At 52.1% G+C, this 18,191-nt stretch overlaps 2 protein-coding genes across 20 annotated transcripts in view; one reads left to right on the top strand and one right to left on the bottom strand.

Moving 5' to 3' along the window:
• Window positions 1-18,191, top strand: part of LOC109578038 (liprin-alpha-1-like) — a 392,515-nt gene that overhangs the window by 188,331 nt on the left and 185,993 nt on the right. The gene's annotated exons all lie outside the window — the stretch shown is intronic.
• Window positions 22-18,191, bottom strand: part of LOC109575115 (liprin-alpha-1-like) — a 32,530-nt gene continuing 14,360 nt past the window's right edge. For 9 of the 11 annotated variants that reach the window (XM_070785533.1, XM_070785534.1, XM_070785535.1 and 6 more), the window contains 6 exons: window positions 16,339-16,552; window positions 11,511-11,733; window positions 6,548-6,628; window positions 5,761-5,912; window positions 5,485-5,576; window positions 22-4,918 (listed from right to left, as the gene is read on the bottom strand). In XM_070785533.1, the coding sequence (XP_070641634.1) occupies window positions 4,587-4,918; window positions 5,485-5,576; window positions 5,761-5,912; window positions 6,548-6,628; window positions 11,511-11,733; window positions 16,339-16,552 (1,094 nt within the window). In that variant the 3' untranslated portion in view covers window positions 22-4,586. The remainder of the gene's footprint in view (window positions 4,919-5,484; window positions 5,577-5,760; window positions 5,913-6,547; window positions 6,629-11,510; window positions 11,734-16,338; window positions 16,553-18,191) is intronic. The other 2 variants (XM_070785540.1, XM_070785541.1) reach the window with 2 other exon arrangements.

The raw sequence follows: 18,191 nt of genomic DNA, 5'->3' as shown, positions 1-18,191 counted from the left end.
CCCAGGGCGGGGGGAGTGGGTGGCCCGGGCCCCGGCTCCCGCTGCAGACCTGGGTTGCCTCCACGCTGCCCGCGAGCCCCTCCGCATTCGCATTCGACTTCCAGGACACCAGACGACAGGCAGTCCCTTCTCCATCTGGGGCTCCTTTGGCTTGCCTCAGGCAATCCCGGGGCTTGCACCGACTCCAGCCAGAGCCCCATCCCCCACCCCACCCCCTGCCTAGCAGGCGATCACGCGCGCGCATGCACAGATAGATGTGCCCAAACGGGGCATCTATCTTGTTCACTTATACTGTGGGTGGATCTATGCCTGGGAGTGGGACTGCTGAACCATAGGCTACTTCCACTTTTAGTTCCTTCGGGAACCTCCATATTCTTGTCCATACCGGCTCCACCAACTCCCATTCCTACTCACCATGGAGGAGAGTTCCCTTTGCTCCACATCTTCTCCAGCATTTGTTATTGACAGACATTGCAGTGAGGCCCAATCGGACTCATGTGAAGTGGTCCCTCCTTGGAGTTTGGAGTTGAGTCTCTCCAGTCATTAGTGATGTGGAGCAAGATGACCTTTTGGAAGTGCAGATGCAATTCTGTCACCTCCCTGCTCCAACGGCTCTTGTATTTTCCCATCATATTGAAGATACGACCACTTCTCTTCAGGCTTGCTCCTCACGTTCTTCTCTGATGTCTTTTGCCTGGAATGCCCTCTGCACTCTTTGGCTTCCATCCCATAGGGCATTTTTCATTTCTTGAATGTCCTAAGTTTCCCTGGTCACATAGCCTTCCAAGATGCTATTTTCCCTGCCTGAAATTCTTCCTGCATCTCAACCCTGGTTTACCTAGGTTCACCCTATGGACCTCAATGCAATGGTTCCTCTGAAAAGCCTTCCCTGACACCCAGGTTTTGGTGAAGGAAGAGGCCCCTCTATAATTCTCACAGGATCTGCCTGTGATGTATCATTAGAGTCGTCTCAGTGAAAGCAGGAACTCTGTGTCTTCTTCTCTCCACATTCTATTTCCAGAAACTTATTACTTGCCTCCTAGCTCTTCGTAGGTGCTCAGTATTTACATAGTGTGTGAAAGATAGAAAAGCTCTGGGAAGCCTCAAGGTGTCTCTTTTGATCTCTTTGTATATTTGTCGATTCAATTCTTTCCTTTCCTGGGTTGATGTGTACACTATATTTGAGGCACAATCTACGGCATTAAGACACATCCATAAATATAGGTTCTTGCTTTCAAGGAACTCGTACAGCAGATTTCTACAAGGTGGGGGTTTTCAAATGCTCTAGAAGAATGTGAACGTTCAGTATGCTCCATTTTCATTTCAAAGAAAGATCGTTTGACTTCCATAGCAAAGGTGGAGACCTTCCAACGTTGAGTCCAATACTTATACCTTGACCATTTCAGGCAAGTCTTGTGGTTCCTTCTGGAGGTGTGTGGCTCTTGCAGAAATGTGAAGGTCTTCCATCGTCCTCAGACTTTGGTGTCATTTGCAATCATCAAGACAGCTTCCAGGTCTAGGTTCCAGACCACCACCACACACAGTCAGTAGCCAACGGAGTGGATTCCAGGAATATGCGTTGTTAACCAGCATCACCCTTGATACTGTTGCTGCACACTCAATGCAGTGCGCAGGGCTTGGATTATCCACTGGGTCTCATGTGGAATGGAGAGAAGGGTTTCCCACACACACACACACCACCCCCTCTGTTGACAGCCTTGTGACTAGAAACGGTCCCGAAACAAGAATCAGACAAACCAGAGAAGCCCAGATGGTAGTCCTTGAGATGAAGGAACTAAGCAGCTGGTTGAGATGGCTCCAAGGGGAAAGGTTGCTCTTTCTGTCTGCCCCTCTAGTCCTTTCTTCCTGGATGCCTTAGGGGTTCATCATGGAGATTTGAAATAAAGTTCACAAAAGTCTTATGTGTTGAATCAAGATTTTGCATTTAACCATCTCTCAAAAAGGAAGAGAGCTTCGCCTGCACATGTTTCTTTCAAAAATGCCAGTTGCTTTTCAATTCTGGGGTTTCTCTCTTGCCTTGTTCCAGTAGCCTTAATAGTAAAAATCAACAAAAACCACATAAAGATTGACAGATACCAACAAAGGACAGCTTCTGTTTCTGAAATCATCTTTCCATTTAGTAGAACACGAGCTCTATTCTTTGTATTTTGCCTAGGGAATTAGCAATGTCCTGGTTCAGATGGCAAGGCATCCACGCGCAGGAGACTCGGGTTTGATCCCTGGGTTGGGAAGATCCCCCGGAGAAGGAAATGCCAACCCACTCCGGTATTCTCGCCTGGGAAATGCCACGGACAGAGGAGCCTGATGGGCCGCAGTCCATGGGTCGTATCAAAGTTGGGCTCAACCCAGCAACTAGGAACAGAAGTATTTCCAAAGACCACACTCAAGTGTGTGTGTGTGTGTGTGTGTGTGTGTGTGTGTGTTGTGTATCTCCTCTCGCCGTCTTGGAGTCTGTCTCGGAATCTTCATGTATTTCTGCCTCTGTATCTTCTGACAGCCGGCCGCCGGCCCGTTCGTCTGGCCCCGGCCTCTGCCAGGTGCTCTGGCTCTGGCTGAGGAGCTTGCGCAGGCCAGCTGTCTCCCTTGGCATGGGTGCGTGCGAGTGTCTGTGTGTCTGTCTGTGTGCCTGCCTGTGGCTCATCTGCTCTCTCAGGAAGGTCGAGTGCTTGGCGGGCGGCGTGGGGGCAAAGGGGGGCCTCGGTAGTGCGAAGGGGCGGGGCTGACCCGCTCCAGTGGACTGCGCCTCCATGGCTCCAGGTGTGTTTCAGCACCAGGCAGGTGCCCAGCAAGATGGGCGCTCAAGATTCATTGTGCCTAGTCCCGAAGGAGGTTTAGAGTCCAGCGGGCTGCGGGAGTCAGGTCACGGCAGGTCCCGAAGATCGACACCTCTAGGGCGGCGTGGCCCTGATCAGAGAAACGGATTGGGGGCAGGCCCTGCTCAGCGAATGCAGCCGGGCTTGGAGTGGCTGGGGGTGGGAATGGGCCAAGACCTCCGCACCCCTCAGCCTACCCCCCAGGCCCCACGCGCAAACACGCCCACCCTCCCCGTCACTGGGATGTCCTGGAAGCCCTTCGGGCCCCCGGGCCTGGCCTGGCGATTCCTGGTCTGGTTTTGGCGGTGTTTGGTGGCGGGCTGGCGTCAGCAGGCTGGTGTCCTTTCGCAGGCCGTGCACCTCAAGTACAGCACGCCCCCCAAGGAGAGGTGCGGCCTGTTGGCCTGACCTGCAGATCAGAGTGAAAGGGTGGCGACGAGCAAGGCTCTTAGGGCGCCCCACAGCAACCGCCTCTGTCTGGCTGTCGCAGTTTCCGCGGGGTGGCATGTGTTTTCCTCTTTATAACCCGTGCTTGCTGCTCTTCCAGTTTAACTTAGAAGCAGCCCTTATTTTCTGCATTTCTAGTTGTCACCGTTCACTGGGGCTTTCCATGTGGTGCTTGGGATAAAGATCCTGCCTGCCCGTGCATCAGATAACAAGCGATGTGGGTTCGATCCGTGGGTCGAGAAGATGCCCTGGAGGAGGGCGTGGCCACCCACTCCAGTATTCTCGCCTGGAGAATCCCATGGACAGAGGAGCTAGTGGGCTACAGTCCCTGGGGTCGCAGAGTCAGACACGACTGAAGCAGGTTAGCACACACTCAGGTTTTAGTTCAGCCACTCAGGTGTGTCCGACTCTTTGCCACTCCGTGGACTGCAGCACTCCAGGCTTTCCTGTCCTTCAGTATCTCCTGGAATTTGCTCCAACTCATGTCCATTGAATCATCATGCCATAGAACCATCTCATTCCGGTGGCATCCACCAGAGAGGTGGCTGGGGTTTGGCAAAGTGCCTGGTCCTGCTGCGTGGGTGTGAACCTGCCCTCACCACTCCCTGACCGTGTGACCGTCACTGTGTCCTCCTCTGTAAATTTGGAGGGGGCAACACCTGCTTGGGAAGGGGCACACACAGCATCTGGTATATAATCAATGCACCATCCATCGCAGCATTGTATATATTAATAACAGGGATCACATTTAATAACCTGCTCCTTTTTCTCTCTTGTCACTTAACTGTGCTCCAGATCACATCTGCTTTACTTACCCCCGTAAATCCCACACCCAGCACAAACAAGACTCAACAAATTTGTGGCTGAAGAGGCAGGAACATACCCTGTCTTCAAGGAGATGAAGCCAAGCGAGATGAGGGCCTAATGATAACCCTGTGTGATGAGGGGACCTCAGGAGGACCTGCATGGCTGTGGGGTGGGGTAGGGGCATGGGCAGATGAGCTCCTGGATGGGGAGGTGGCAGGAAGGAGGGCGGGCTGTTCCTTGTGGGGTGTCCACAGATTGTACTTCACCCCTCACTGATGAGCACTTAGGCAGTTTCCAAACACATGTCACTGTTAGGAGGAAACAATCATTGCCTAGCTCCTACTCAATTGATTTCGTACAATATGTTTCTAGCATTGGAGTACAATCATCTGCTTTATTCATTCCATGCTCCGTCCATCCACCCATCCAGCCAGCCATCTGTTCATCCAACCATCCACTCACTAATCAATCCATCCGTCCACTCATTAACTCATCTGATCATCTCAGACCCATTGAGAAGACAGACGCCTCTTCCACTCCTGCTCCTAGGAGGACCCCCAGCGTGAGTGACTGGAGCCTTGTGGGGACAACAGGGGAGACACAGAAGGGAGATGCCTGCAGGCCCTCCTCCCTCTGAAAGGTGAAGCACCCACCTGGTCCTAATGCCTCCTTGTTGGGGTCTTCAGGCCGGCCCTTTTCCTTCTTGCGAAACAAGAGGCTGATGGAGGACTTAATTGATGCCCTTTTTCTTTGGGGCTTTGTGCAGCGAGTCCTGCCTGCTCGTGCCGCTGCTGGGGTTGTTCCCGGGGCTGTCCTGAGAGCCTGTCGAGCTTTAGGGAGAGAAAAGGACCTTTAACTGGCACCCTTGTACAAACACACACCCCTCCACAAGATCTACTGATAGAAATGGGCACCCAGCAACACCCGCACCTCAACCTCGAAGCAGACAGTGGAGTCTCCTTCACCAAACACACTCCACACAAGCAATGCAGGCTCCGAGACACAGAGAACCACCCCAGGAAGTTGAGATTCTCTGCCTCGAGCTCTCCCCCGAGGAGGGCTGGACTCCAGGCCAGCTGGTGCAGAGGGCACTCCGACCCTCCATCAGGGTCGCTGCTCAGCAGGTGAAAACGCTCAAGCAGAAGGCAAGCTCCCCTGCTCTGGGCAGTTCCCCCCACCTCCTGCAGGGTGACTGTCCCCGGCCATGGCAGGAGAGCGACGGTCACCGTGCAGGTCTGCTGGCCAAGTGACCACATGTGTCCTCCATCGAGTGCTGCCTGGCTCAGGACGGGAGCTTAGGTGGTGGTCTCAATGAGGACAGTGTCAGTCACAGGAGGGGACAGAGTCTCCTGAGAGGAGACCCCTGAGGAAAAGGGAGGGACCCTCAAGAGCGAACCTGAGAGGCACAGGGCCATCACTGTCAGGAACATGCCCCGGGCCGGGCAGACCTCTACCAAGATCAGGAAGAAAGCTCCCACAGGAGTCAATCTGTAGAGAAGGACGTTTTCTAAAATCACTGAGGTCACTGAGCTCTTCTTCCCCAGCACCTGAAGTTCACCACTAAACACAGGCACTAAACCCAAGGGTATTCCTTTAAAATCATCCTTGCAACTCCTTCAAGACAAGAGGCGCAGGGCTCCTGAAACTGATGACGGGCACACAGGCCGCTTACTTGTGGGCGTCCCTGAGGTCCTCATGGGTGGCTGTGTGCAGCGCCCCCGTGTGCAGGCGGCCCAGCCGAAGGGACAGCGGTAAGGCGGGGGTCGAGGTTTCACATTTGATGGTGGTCTTGTCATCTCCTACCTCTTCCCGTATAGCTGGCAGCTGAGGGAGTGAGGTAAGTGTCCAATTGGCTAACAATAGACTGTTTTGAAAATGGCAATCACATAGGCGTTACATTATAACCAGAAACTTATTTGAAAATCTATTAGCTATGCTTTCCCCCAAGTACAAAAAAACCCCCTTGTTCTAGCTTAATGCCATCTTAAAGGACTGTCTTGTTCAAGAGAAGCAGGGCTATGGGGCAGCGAGAGCATCCGATTGAGTGCAGAGACCATGGATGGGAGCCTTCCTGCAGCTGGGCTCTGCCCTCTCTGGAATCCAGCGACCAGATGGCCCTGCCGGGCAGGACAGCAGAGCGACGCCAGCACCGTGGACCCTGCATGGCATGAACTGCCCTGATGAAAGGACTGTGCTCATTGCCAGATGCTGCTCAGAAGCACCACAGCTAGAGTACGAAACCTCTCAGCAAAGCCGTCCAGACCTTTCTGTTTGAAGGAGAAAAAGACACAGCTTGTGCCACCACCCAAGATCATTTGTAATGATGATGCAGGTTACTGGAACCCATGACAACAAGAGAAACACAGAAAAGGTACCTAACCCCTCCACGCGAACACCATGTGCCTGGATCGTATTTCTCGGTAACATACAGACTCGGGGCTACTCACTGAAGTACTTACACGCAGTTCGAGTGTCATTCGCTCACAGTGGTTTCCGTAAAGCACCCCCTGGTCTTCACTAAGAGATGATCTTGTATCACCCTAGTGGGGTGGGAGGTTCAAAAGGGAGGAGATATATGGGTACCTATGGCTGATTCATGTTGAGGTTGGATAGAAAAGAAAATTCTGTAAAGCAATTATCTTTCAACTAAAAAATAAACAAATTAAAAAAAAAAAAAAGAGAGAGATGATCTCTCCTGGACTCCCAGCGTTTCTGCTGGTCCTGGGTGTGAGGACAGGAAAGACAGTGGTGGCAACAGTGTGGGGAACAGATTAACCCCTCAGGGTCCAGACAGGTCTCACTGACACATCTGGGTGTGTGGTTAAGCCAGGGGAGGTTTTAGGAGACATGCATGGCATGTATTTTTATAAACAATGAGTGTGTTGTTTTAACCAACTAACCTGTGCCTTTTTAGTGGGATTCTGTAAAGAATACTGATCCCGTGCAGTCCCACGGGAGCTTGGTGACAACAAAGTGACAGTGCAAAATACAGCTGAGCTCGTTTAACAGCAGCTGGATAAACTGGGCACCCTCTCCTGAGCTCTAACAAGAACCCTCAGACAACAGAAGGCTACAAAGGCTAGAAATTATCCACATGGAACTGAACAGGGATCGATCTCAAATTCAAGTTAAAATAAGCATTTATAAAAATCAGAAAACAGCAACGAACAGAGCAGGGAAGTGACACACCTGGGTTGACTATGGACTCAGTGGAGACAAACACCTGCCTCAAAGTCAGGGACTGTGGCCAGCCCCTTCGCCTGGGCCTTCTCCTGAGGAAGGCCTCTGGGTCCACAGCCTGGCTGCCCTACCCAGGATGGGAGCCACACCACTGGTGCCCACATGGCCAGGATGGGCAGCACCGTGTCCACTTAACAGGAGGGCAAAGCAGGCCACAGAGCAGGCGAGTGGCACACCCAGGTCACCAACCCCAGGGGGACAGCGCTGGTCTGCTGTGCCCAGGAGAAGGGCTCCTGGGCACTGAGCTGCCTGAACTGGAGCACAGCCACCCCAGTCCTGCGGGAAGGCCCAGGAGTACTCGGTCAGTGGGCTGGGAGCAGGAGAGGGACAAGGAAGGCCAGCCCTTGGGGCACTGGACTCCAACAACAGGGGCTCATCCAAGTGACCCGAGGGGAGAGGCAGCGAGCTCCCTCCTGATGCTCCCTCCATCAGGGATGCCGTGATGGACACGAGAGCCTCTGGAGGAAAGGTGGCTGGACAGCACCATGGTTAAGTGTCCAGGCTCTGATCAGACCAGTCCGCACCGTGCTGCTGGGTGTGAGAGCCTGGGCAGGGTGCCCGGCCTCGCTAAGCCTCAGTGTCTATGTCTGCTGAATGGGGATAGCAGCAATCTGGATCTCACCTGGGGCTGAGATGACAGACTCGGAAAGCACGTGCCTGGCACACAGAGTCTCCTGCACACTGCTACCCACCATCATTAAATTGGCTTCCCGCAAATCTAACATCTATGGCTCTGATTCAGTCATTTCTTACATGAAAACACCAAGCGGAAATTCCATGGTGGTCCAGAGGTTAAGACTTGGCACTTTCACTGCCGGGACACTGGTCTGATCCCTGCTTGGGGAACTAAGATCCCATAAGCTGTGTAGCATGGCCAAAAACATAAGTAAAGAACATTTTAAAAATAAGAAATAATACTATGTCTATTATAAACATGCATGAGATGATCAGAAGGCAAACAAGTGGGAGAAAGGCACACTTACAACTGTCCCAACGAATGACCTATTTCCAACAGAACCATCAGCACATTTTAAGTGGTGGGTGAGTTTCATCACTTCCATTAAAACGTCAATTATTCACCAGGACATAATCACACAGTGTTCATTCATGTTAAACGATAAGGACTCTTTAATACTTCACAGAGAAACAAAGGCGTGCTACATTACTAAATAGTTTACCTTTCGACACTGCTTCCTTAAATCACTAGGCTGATAGATGCATGCAAAGAAATGAAGAGAAACCAGATTCATTGCGACTCTGAAGCTAAAATTTCAAGAATCCGTAGAGGCAAATACAGTAAAGCAAAAATGATGGCAAACATGTAAGTGACATGAAGATTTACAGAACATATGACTGGAAGCAGAACATTTTTTTTGACCACAGAAGATAAATAAGCTATTCAAGATTTACTAGAGAAACACTATAAATTATTACTCAGGAAGATACCATTCTATTACAACATCATGATTTATTAAAGCACAGCATTCTGTACAACAAAGGGCCTTAACAGGTGTCTATTCTCAGCCAAATTTCTCTATAAGTTAGTTTCTCTTAATCAAAAACATGTTATACTTTAAATTAGTAATTTAACTGATGAGGAAGTTACCATAATATCTATTTTAACATTGAACAAATCTAACCAGCTCTTGGACATTAATGTAAAATCCTGACATAGAATTTGATTTAAAACTTCTCAGAATAAATTCATTAAAGCAAGTTCCCTGTGATAATATGTAAGAATGAAAGCTAGCATAATAGCAGGTGCAGTCTTTACATTTTATTAACTATAGAAGATACTTTCTTAACGAGTCTAATAGAGACATTAACTGTGCAAAAGCTGATGAGATTTACAGTCTTAAATACAAGCACCAACACAGAAAGGATATTGTGTCAGTTCAGTTCAGTTCAGTCGCTCAGTCGTGTCCGACTCTTTGTGATCCCATGAATCGCAGCATGCCAGGCCCCCCTGTCCATCACCAACACTTGGAGTTCAACCAAACTCATGTCCATCGAGTCGGTGAAGCCATCCAGCTATCTCATCCTCTGTCGTCCCCTTCTCCTCCTGCCCCCAATCCCTCCGAGCATCAGAGTCTTTTCCAGTGAGTCAACTCTTCACTTGAGGTGGCCAAAGTACTGGAGTTTCAGCTTTAGCATCAGTCCTTCCAATGAACACCCAGGACTGATCTCCTTTAGAATGGACTGGTTGCATCTCCCTGCAGTCCAAGGGACTCACTCTCAAGAGTCTTCTCCAACACCACAGCTCAAAAGCATCAATTCTTCAGCGCTCGGCTTTCTTCACATCCCAACTTTCATATCCAAACATGACCACTGGAAAAACCATAGCCTTGACTAGATGGACCTTTGTTGGCAAAGTAATGTCTCTGCTTTTTAATATCCTATCTAGGTTGGTCATTAACTTTCCTTCCAAGGAGTAAGCGTCTTTTTAATTTCATGGCTGCAATCACCATCTGCCGTGATTTTGGAGCCCGCAAAAATAACGCCTGACACTGTTTCCCCATCTATTTCCCATAAAGTGATGGGACCAGATGCCATGATCTTAGTTTTCTGAATGGTGAGCTTTAAGCCAACTGTTTCACTCTCCTTTTTCACTTTCATCAAGAGGCTTTCTAGTTCCTCTTCACTTTCTGCCATAAGGGTGGTGTCATCTGCATATCTAAAAGTCCATTAATTCTACACTTAAGAGGATCATTTCTTTATGTAAGCACAATCTCATTTATGAATTACACATGATATGTAGTTTAGGATCCATCTACATTATGCTTATACCTGCGTGCTGCTGCTGCTAAGTCCCTTCAGTCCTGTCCAACTCTGTGTGACCCCATGGACTGCAGCCTACCAGGCTCCTCCATCCATGGGATTTTCCAGGCAAGAGTACTGGAGTGGGTTGCCATTGCCTTCTCCTGTAAATGCATAGTGATACACCAATTCAAATTACTGCTATGGGGGAAAAACACCATTTAACGAGACAGGAAGACAAAGCACAAACCCGACTAAGGGGACTCACGCTGTGGACCACAGCACTGCTATGACCAGAGGAAGTGGGGGGACGGGGGAGGGGAGATGGATGAGTAAACTACAGCCTCGGGGGCTGGGGGGGGGATCTGGATTGAGGACGACTAAGCAGACAACAGGATGAGACAGGAAATCAAAACCAATGATGAAAGCAGACACACTGTCAGAGAACTCCAACAGCAAGGAAAACATACAGAACTGTTCTTTTCATAAATATTCGGAAAGAAATCAAGCATGAAACCACAGAGAAATCGTCAAAGAATTTAAAATATCAACTAATTAGCCAATGATGCAAATTATAAAAACAGTGTCAAAAGACCACAAAATGGACTAGTTACCACTTCACAGGCCTCTAAAATGATTCACGGTTAATTTAATTATAAGCTGACTAACAATGCAGCTAACATGAAATGGGTGGTAACAGAAAAAAGAGATAATACAAGTCCAGTTACAAAGCAGAGTGTTGTACACGTGATTTCATGGGGTAAACAGCAATGCACTCACAACACCTAAGCTAAACACCCAAGAAAGCTGGAACATGTGCTTTAGAGCCGCACACTTTGTCACCAAAAGCCCTAGGTCGTCATCCCAGTTTTAGACTTGGAAAAGTGAGGCAGCCTGACATCTTCCCTGGGGCCCTGGGGCACTGGGCTTTTAACCTGGTTTCACACGCAGAGCTGGCCGGAGTGCGTGGCCAGGTCCATCAGCAAGCAGACCAGTGTAGATTCTTGGTTTTGTTCCCACCGCATGCCCTGTACCCTGTAGCCAGGCATTCCCAATGGAAAATGTGCTGCACGACTTTCCCACGCCATGACAGCTGCCTATAGTTACTTTCACAAAGCTGTCTGCTCCCTGAGAACAGAAACTTCCCTGCAGCTGCTGTGCCCAGCACAGGCCAGGCCCAACGTTACAGAGGCAGGCTCTGGCTGAGTTCATGATGACATGCTAAGTTGGTGGTCCAAATATCAAGACTAATTTGTCACTGTGCCATTGTGGAATGATTAAAGACTAGGCGGTTTAAAAACTTTTAGACCTCTGAGCGTAGCAAATGTACCTGATTTTCTTCTGGGTATAAAGAGAAAAATCAAAAAACAAACAAAAAACAGCGTGCTGGGGGAGGGATGCGGCAGGGAGGAGGCAGACACATACCAGAGTCATGATGCCCAGCTGGTCTCCCTCCTGTGCCGGGCTGTGCCGCCTCGTTCTGGGCTTGGGCAGGGGTGGGCAGGAGCCAGCATGCGAGGAGGTGGGAAGCAGGTTGAGGGAGCTCACTGATTTAAAACGACAGAGGCTGCCTAAGCTCCCCCTGCCCTCCCTGCTCTCAGTCTCCTCGGCCCGCTGCTCCGTGTTCTCCTTCTCTTCTTCGATCAACCTAAAATAGAATAAAATGCATCACCTGCCTTTGTCAGCAGAGGAACCTGTCTGGACAATAAATTTGGGCTGGCATTCTGTGTCATGATTAGCAAATTCCAGAAACAGTTGCTCAATGAACATCTCAGCCAAAAGGTTCTACGTTTCCTCTTTTGAATATTCTCAAACTTAGAATAACTTAGCGTTGAGTCTTACTGGCCCCTGATCATTCACGCTTGATTTCACTTATTTACTCTAACCTTCTGCAGGGACCCTGGTGGCAACTCTCTTCCTCTGAGGAGATACCTCAAGTTGACAACCCTTACTTCCCCTGCTCTCAGGGCAGAGATGCATGTCAGTGCCTCAAGTCTTTTCCACTGGGAATCAGGAACTCTGTATAATCAAAACAGCAATTCACGAACAAGCTGCAGTTTCTAAACACAAGTCTCCAGACCAGATGAAGTGCTGAGTTGATCTTTTTTTTTTTTTTTTTTTTAAGGTTGTGTATATACAAACGCATCACTTGATGAAGTTCTCCACCAGCTTTGTGTGAGTTTCTGGGTTCATGTCAATGTGCTGCATTAACCTAGAATTCACAGTTTCTGCTCTTCTCCCCTAATGTGTGGTGGATGTTTTTATATAGCAGTTTAAATACACGATTATGCAAATAAAATGATTTTCAAATTAAAATACAAGATTCTTACAGACAGTAAACTCTCCAGCTTCACTTCTACTCATACATCTTGAAAGTTTTTCACTGTTGATTACAAGTTGATGGACAGAATTTACCATTTACATCAAGTCAACTTGTAAAATAAGGAAAAATCACTTTTACCTGACAACTTGCTGTAAAAATAAAAATATTAATATATAACCATTCCATACTTCCTGCAGGGATGCAGAAAGATCATCTTTCTGAGCTCGTCTCTGCTCAAACACGGCCCACAAAGCTGTCTGTCTTGGCGTCAAATGGGCAGGCGACACCACCTGCGTTTGCTGGTTGTCCCATTCACCCCCTGCCTTTCCCCGGGATCCCCGCACTCGGCCGACAGGAAAGGGCACCTCAGCCTGGGCTGACGTGGCGAGAACAGTCTGAGCAGCAGCTCTGCCTGGTCCTGTGCAGGGTCACCAGCCTGCGGCCACTCTGAACGTGGACTCGGGACACGGGCATAGCTGTGCGGGTGTGGCACCAGGCAGGCCTCGGGGCCCCCAGCCACCCGGCCGCACCCAGACCCAAGGCCCCCTGCTCACCACGAGGGAGGCCTTTGGATTCTATCCCGTTTTGAAAATTGTTATAACTGCCAAGATGGTGTCTAAAGAAAACATCTTAAATATACTGATGAGATGTGAAAAACTCAAACACATGTCCTTGGACCACTGTCTTACAACAAGCCAATCTTCACACTGCATTAAGTTAAAAAGGAAAATGCAGATCTGAGTGGGAATTTGCCAACCCCAAAACTCCAGCTTTCACCAGCTGGCTTTTCACCAGAACGTGGGGGGCTCCGAGGGACACAGGAGGGTGCAAGGGCCATAGGGGACACCGCCTCGGCACCTCACCCACCTTGGGGCTCAGAGCTGACGGGGAACACCCCACAACGCCCCCCCACAGAGTGCTGACACCACACCGTGGATAGAACGCCCTGGCTGACCGAGCTCTATAAGCAAGGGCAATCTAAAAACTGAAAATTCTTGAAGCAGACCTGAGGTCAGGTTTCTTGCTATGGAACACTCAGATGTCCCTAGAAGACAGCTCCTCAGAGAAACCGAGTTTCTGGGGAGCCGAGTTCGCAATCACCCACTGAATCTCTTCATTGATGGTGTCCAGCTTCTCCTGAAGCATCACAGTCAGAGTCTTGGCATTGGCCTGCCCGCTGGGCGACAGCTGAGTGGCCGAGCTGAAGAGGGTGACCCTGTCGCCCTCGTCGTCAGACACGCCCTCGTCACTCTCAAATGCCTGGGCCACGTCGGCCAGCATGCTCGCTTGCTCCGCGTGCTCCCAGTTCTGCTCCTTCAGGGTCTGCATCTGGGCACGAGAGGACCACGTCTCGTCAGCAACATTCAGGGCAGCTCAAGTCTATCAGGAACTGAACCCAATTTTACATGGAAACCCTGACTGTGGATAAATGGGCCATGTTCATGAGACACTGCCATCTCTTAATCGAGCAGGACTGAAGAAACGGGCAGGGGGAGAATCCAGTTCCTAGATGGCCTGGTGACACCCAGGACGGCAGGCATTCTATGAGGTTATTCAAAAGGGTGGGCTGATGGAGTCAGAGACAGAAACTGAAAATTACAAAAATACATCCATGCCTCCATCAGCCAGGCTGGAGGAAAATAAGAAAAAAGAACCCTTCAGCTCGGCAGCCACTGGGTCCCTATCAGCGGTCACCTCTGGTACCAGTTCACCAGAGAGTGCCATCCTCGCAGGCTTCCAGCCCTCCATTTCCCAGGCTGGTCTGAACACCCACAGACAGGAGCGAGCAGGGTCAGCCAGGAGACAGGAGGGCCAGCCCCCCTGCGGCTCTCCTCTCTGGGCACAGGCCCTCGGGCTGTTCTGGGGGACGGCCCCTCGCACCACAAGTGTGGCTCTGTCATCAGAGACACACGGGAGAGGGCCCACGGGGCCCCGTCCCGCCCTCCGGCTCTCACACCTCACACCCTTCTCTCTGAAAACGTCCCCCCTGCCACACTGTCACCCAGGTCCTGCCTTCTTTCCCAAACATGACCTCAAAGGAACTGAGGGGCAGCCTCGAGGTGCTGGCTTGCTGGCTCCCTGTCCCCTGTGGCCAGTGCCCTCGCCTCCTGTCTTCATCACAACCCCACCCCAGGCCTGGGCTACCCCCTTCGCTGGCTCCAGGACCACCTGCCATCATTCCTGCTCCGCTCTAGCAAACCAGCTGCCTATGGGTTCACCCCCATCAGCCCGGTCAGCACATCCTCTCCCTTCTCTCGCCTTCCAATAGCACAAGGGGAACCAGCAGAGTCCTCCTCCAGGGCTCCCTGCAGCACCCACTGTGGGTCTCTGAAAGCTCCCTGGGAGCAGCCTCTATGGTCCCCTCCCGCCCGGCTCCTAGCTCTCTGCCAGCAGGCGGTGGGTGTGCCCCAACCTGCAGGGCAGCTCCCCGGGGGTTTGAAGAACCCATGTTACCAAGCCCCCTCCCCTCTTTGCCCTCCCCCACACCCGCCCCAGCATGTCTCTCCCTGGGATCCAGGCCCTGCCCTCCCTGCAGTTATTCCTGTCGCTTGCACCCCTTCTCAACCTTGGAATGCAGGGTTCCCCACAGCTCTACCCTTGCACCCCATCTCTCTCCACGGGCACCCACCTGGTGACTTTACCGTGCTCGTGGCTTTCAATGCCATCTGTATGCCCACGACCCCAAGTCCACCCTGAGCTGAGTGAGTCCTCTCCCGGATGCAGGCCGGAACACTCAGCTGCTCTCCTCACAAGTCCCTGGGACACCCCATGGGCTTGTCCACCTCAACAGGGCCGAGGCCCAGCTCTTAGCTCCCCGTCCCGGCAGCCCTCCTCACCTCAGGAAACAGGCTCTGGCCTCAAGCTGCTGAGGCCTGAGCCCGGGCTCCTCCCTGATGCGGCCCGCTCTCTCCCTTGTCCCCACTGGTTGACACGACCCTTTTTCTATCTCCAAGTGGCTACTTCTCTTCCTGCCTCGGGGTCTCTGGTTCAAGGTCACCCTCCTGGTGTCACCTTGCTGGCCACCCTGTTCACACACAATCGTCCCCTCCTCCTTGGACAACTCGGGCACTCTGGTCTCCTTTCCCTGCTCATTACTGTTCGACAGGCTGTGCGGGTTTAAAAAGGGGTCCACAAATTCTTCCCTCCTCCTCCCTTCAAGCGGCAGAAGGGGCAACTCCTGCTCAGCCCCTAAGCGAGGCAGGACTGTGCAGCTCACTCTTGCAAACAGAAGTGAAGGTGTGCGGCCTCGGGATCAGGGTGCAAAAGGCCCCGGGCTAAACCCCACGCTCTCACTCTTAGAGGGTGTTCCGAGGAGAGTCAGGCCATATGGGAAAGCCACACGGCAGGGACCTGGGCCTGTCCCCAGCAGCCAAGTGAATCTGAAAGCCTGCCATCCAGCCCTGGGGGGCCTTCCTGTGTCTGTGCCCTCAGGAGGCCCTGAACCAGGCCCGCCTGCTACAATGCACAGGCACTGTGGACTGTGAGCTGCTCCCTAGGAAGTCATTAAGCTTTGCAATGATTCGTTACGTAGCAGTGGATAAAGGACACACACGGTTTTTAATTCACTGCTGGAGTCCTACTTCTGACCATGTCTGGCCCAAACTAACTGCTCACTGAATATGGAAGCTCAAAACACAGACATGTATGAACAAACACATGGCATGAATGAGGTGAAAAGATAAAGGCACTTAAACTCCCAATGAGAATTCTTCTCACTATAAGCTGATGGATATGTGTATCCATTTACTCGTAGGATGATTTCAAAACTGTGGTAATTAGTACCATGCTGGAGCTCACAGTAGGCCACAAGTTATCCAAATTGGTTATTTTAAGAAAAAAAAAAAGCATGCCTTAAAAGTAAACTCTTAGCCAGAAAAAGGAAAATGGGAAGACATAAAGCGACCTATCAGCGCTTTGTTCCAAACCCACCTCAGGACCACAGTGTGAGGGGGCAGGTGCCTCACAAGGTGCCCACCAGGGACGGGAAGAGGGCCGCGGGGTCCTTGCCTCTGACAGCTCATCGTGCAGCGCTGCCAGCTGGCCTTTCTGGGGGCATTGTAGCACTGCCCGATCTCCTGAGTAGTCTGCTGACCAGTCTGCCACAGGGAACCTGAGGTCCAGAGCACTGCCCAAGTGGGGTCAGCTGAAACACACGGCAAAGAGCAGCGCTGTTAGAAGAAAAGAGAGCTCACTCTGTCAGTCGAGCCAGAGCCTGTCCATTTGGAAGATTGGCAATTTCACAGCAAAAGGGCCCCCGGGAGGGCACTGCCCTCTGGCTCCAACAGCAACAGGCCACCCGCTGCTCCACAGACACTCAGGGCTCATCCCCAGCAGCTGGAAAACTCCCATATGTGGGGAAGGCAGTGCTGACGCGAGGGTGTGGAGCTGACTAGGACAGGATCGGCTGTCTGAGGCTGGGGCATCCAGGGTCCCTCTGGAGCCCACTCTCAGGTCCCAGGGCGGGGCCTGCACCTGCTCTGCTTTCCCCTTGGCACCCCACCTCCCCTTCGGCCCACGCCTGCTCTGACCTCCCTCTCCCACGGGAAGTCTGTGGATCACAATCACCAGTCTGCCTGGAACACTGTCTGCACTGCTCTCATTGTTTTTAAAGGTGTCTCAAACAACCCGCAGCAGAAAGGGCTCGGACCCACACCTCGGAGCTGAGCACCACTGGTGTCTCCCATTAAAACAAAGGCGAGCGTGTCACTGGACTCTGGGCTGAACAAGGCCCAGCACAGATGCTCAGGCCCTGAGCACTAAGGCCTGGGCCTGCAGGTGCCAGGAGCTCACTCAGCAGGGGCCTGCTGAGAGGCAGGGTGGCCCCGCCTTGACTGTGAGCCACCTGCACTGCAGGACCGCCCGGGCTGTGCTCAGTCTTGTCCCTGGGAAGAGGGTGGTGCCTTCACGTGCAGGAGTCCCTAAACCTGGGAGACAGGACCTTCCTCCGAGGACAGGACACCCCATACGTCTGCAGAGTGGCCAGGGCCGACCACCAGCTCAGCCTGCTCGGGGTCACCCGCTGCTCTGCGCGACGGTTTTGCAAGGAATACTGTGTTGCATAGGAGATGGAAGTCTGGAATCTCCCGGAGCCACACCTGTCTTCCCTCCTGTCTCCTCTCCCTCCTGACAGAACTGCTCCCTTCTCTGCCCCACTTGCACCCAAGGGCCTGGGGCCAGAACACACTTGGGAACTGGGTAGGGGGTACGACACAGTCCCACTGTGGACTGCGGACCCTCGAGGGTCCTCTGAGGGCCACAGAGGCCTCCGGGTTGGGTCGCCACCCAACCATCACCTCCCAGTCCCCTCGCGGGATGCAGCCTCCATCTCTTTCCCCCTCATCACCCGAAGCTCTATCCCCCCCGGAGAAGGTCTCAGAGACAAGGTGACCAATTCCTCTGGGAGGCCCACTAAATATGCTGTGCCTGCCCTGCCTGTGAGCCAGGTTTTCAGTCCCCACTCCCTTTCTCCTGAGCCAGCATAGTGCTCCCCACCCAGCCCACAGTGCCCGCAAGCCCCACTCCGAAGCCCCACCTGTGCTGCTACGTCACTGCCGTGACCCCTCGAGAGCTGCCTCCTGGAGACACCCCTCCCTCGCACCAGCCGCTGTGGCCCACTGTCTTCAGAGCACAGCGGGCCCTCCTGCCCCGCGGCTGCTTCCTCTTCTTGTCTCTCACACTCACTGACACACAGGGGACTGGTGACCAGGCCCCAGGTTTCTCCATCTGAGCCCCCCAACCATGCCAGGCCTCGGGTCCTGGCACCAGGGCCCTCCTCATTACCC

Source organism: Bos indicus, unplaced genomic scaffold, assembly GCF_029378745.1.
Source record: "Bos indicus isolate NIAB-ARS_2022 breed Sahiwal x Tharparkar unplaced genomic scaffold, NIAB-ARS_B.indTharparkar_mat_pri_1.0 scaffold_70, whole genome shotgun sequence".
NCBI lineage: Eukaryota > Metazoa > Chordata > Mammalia > Artiodactyla > Bovidae > Bos > Bos indicus.
Note: the sequence above shows the minus strand (reverse complement) of the source record. Positions and strands in the feature narration are given on the sequence as shown.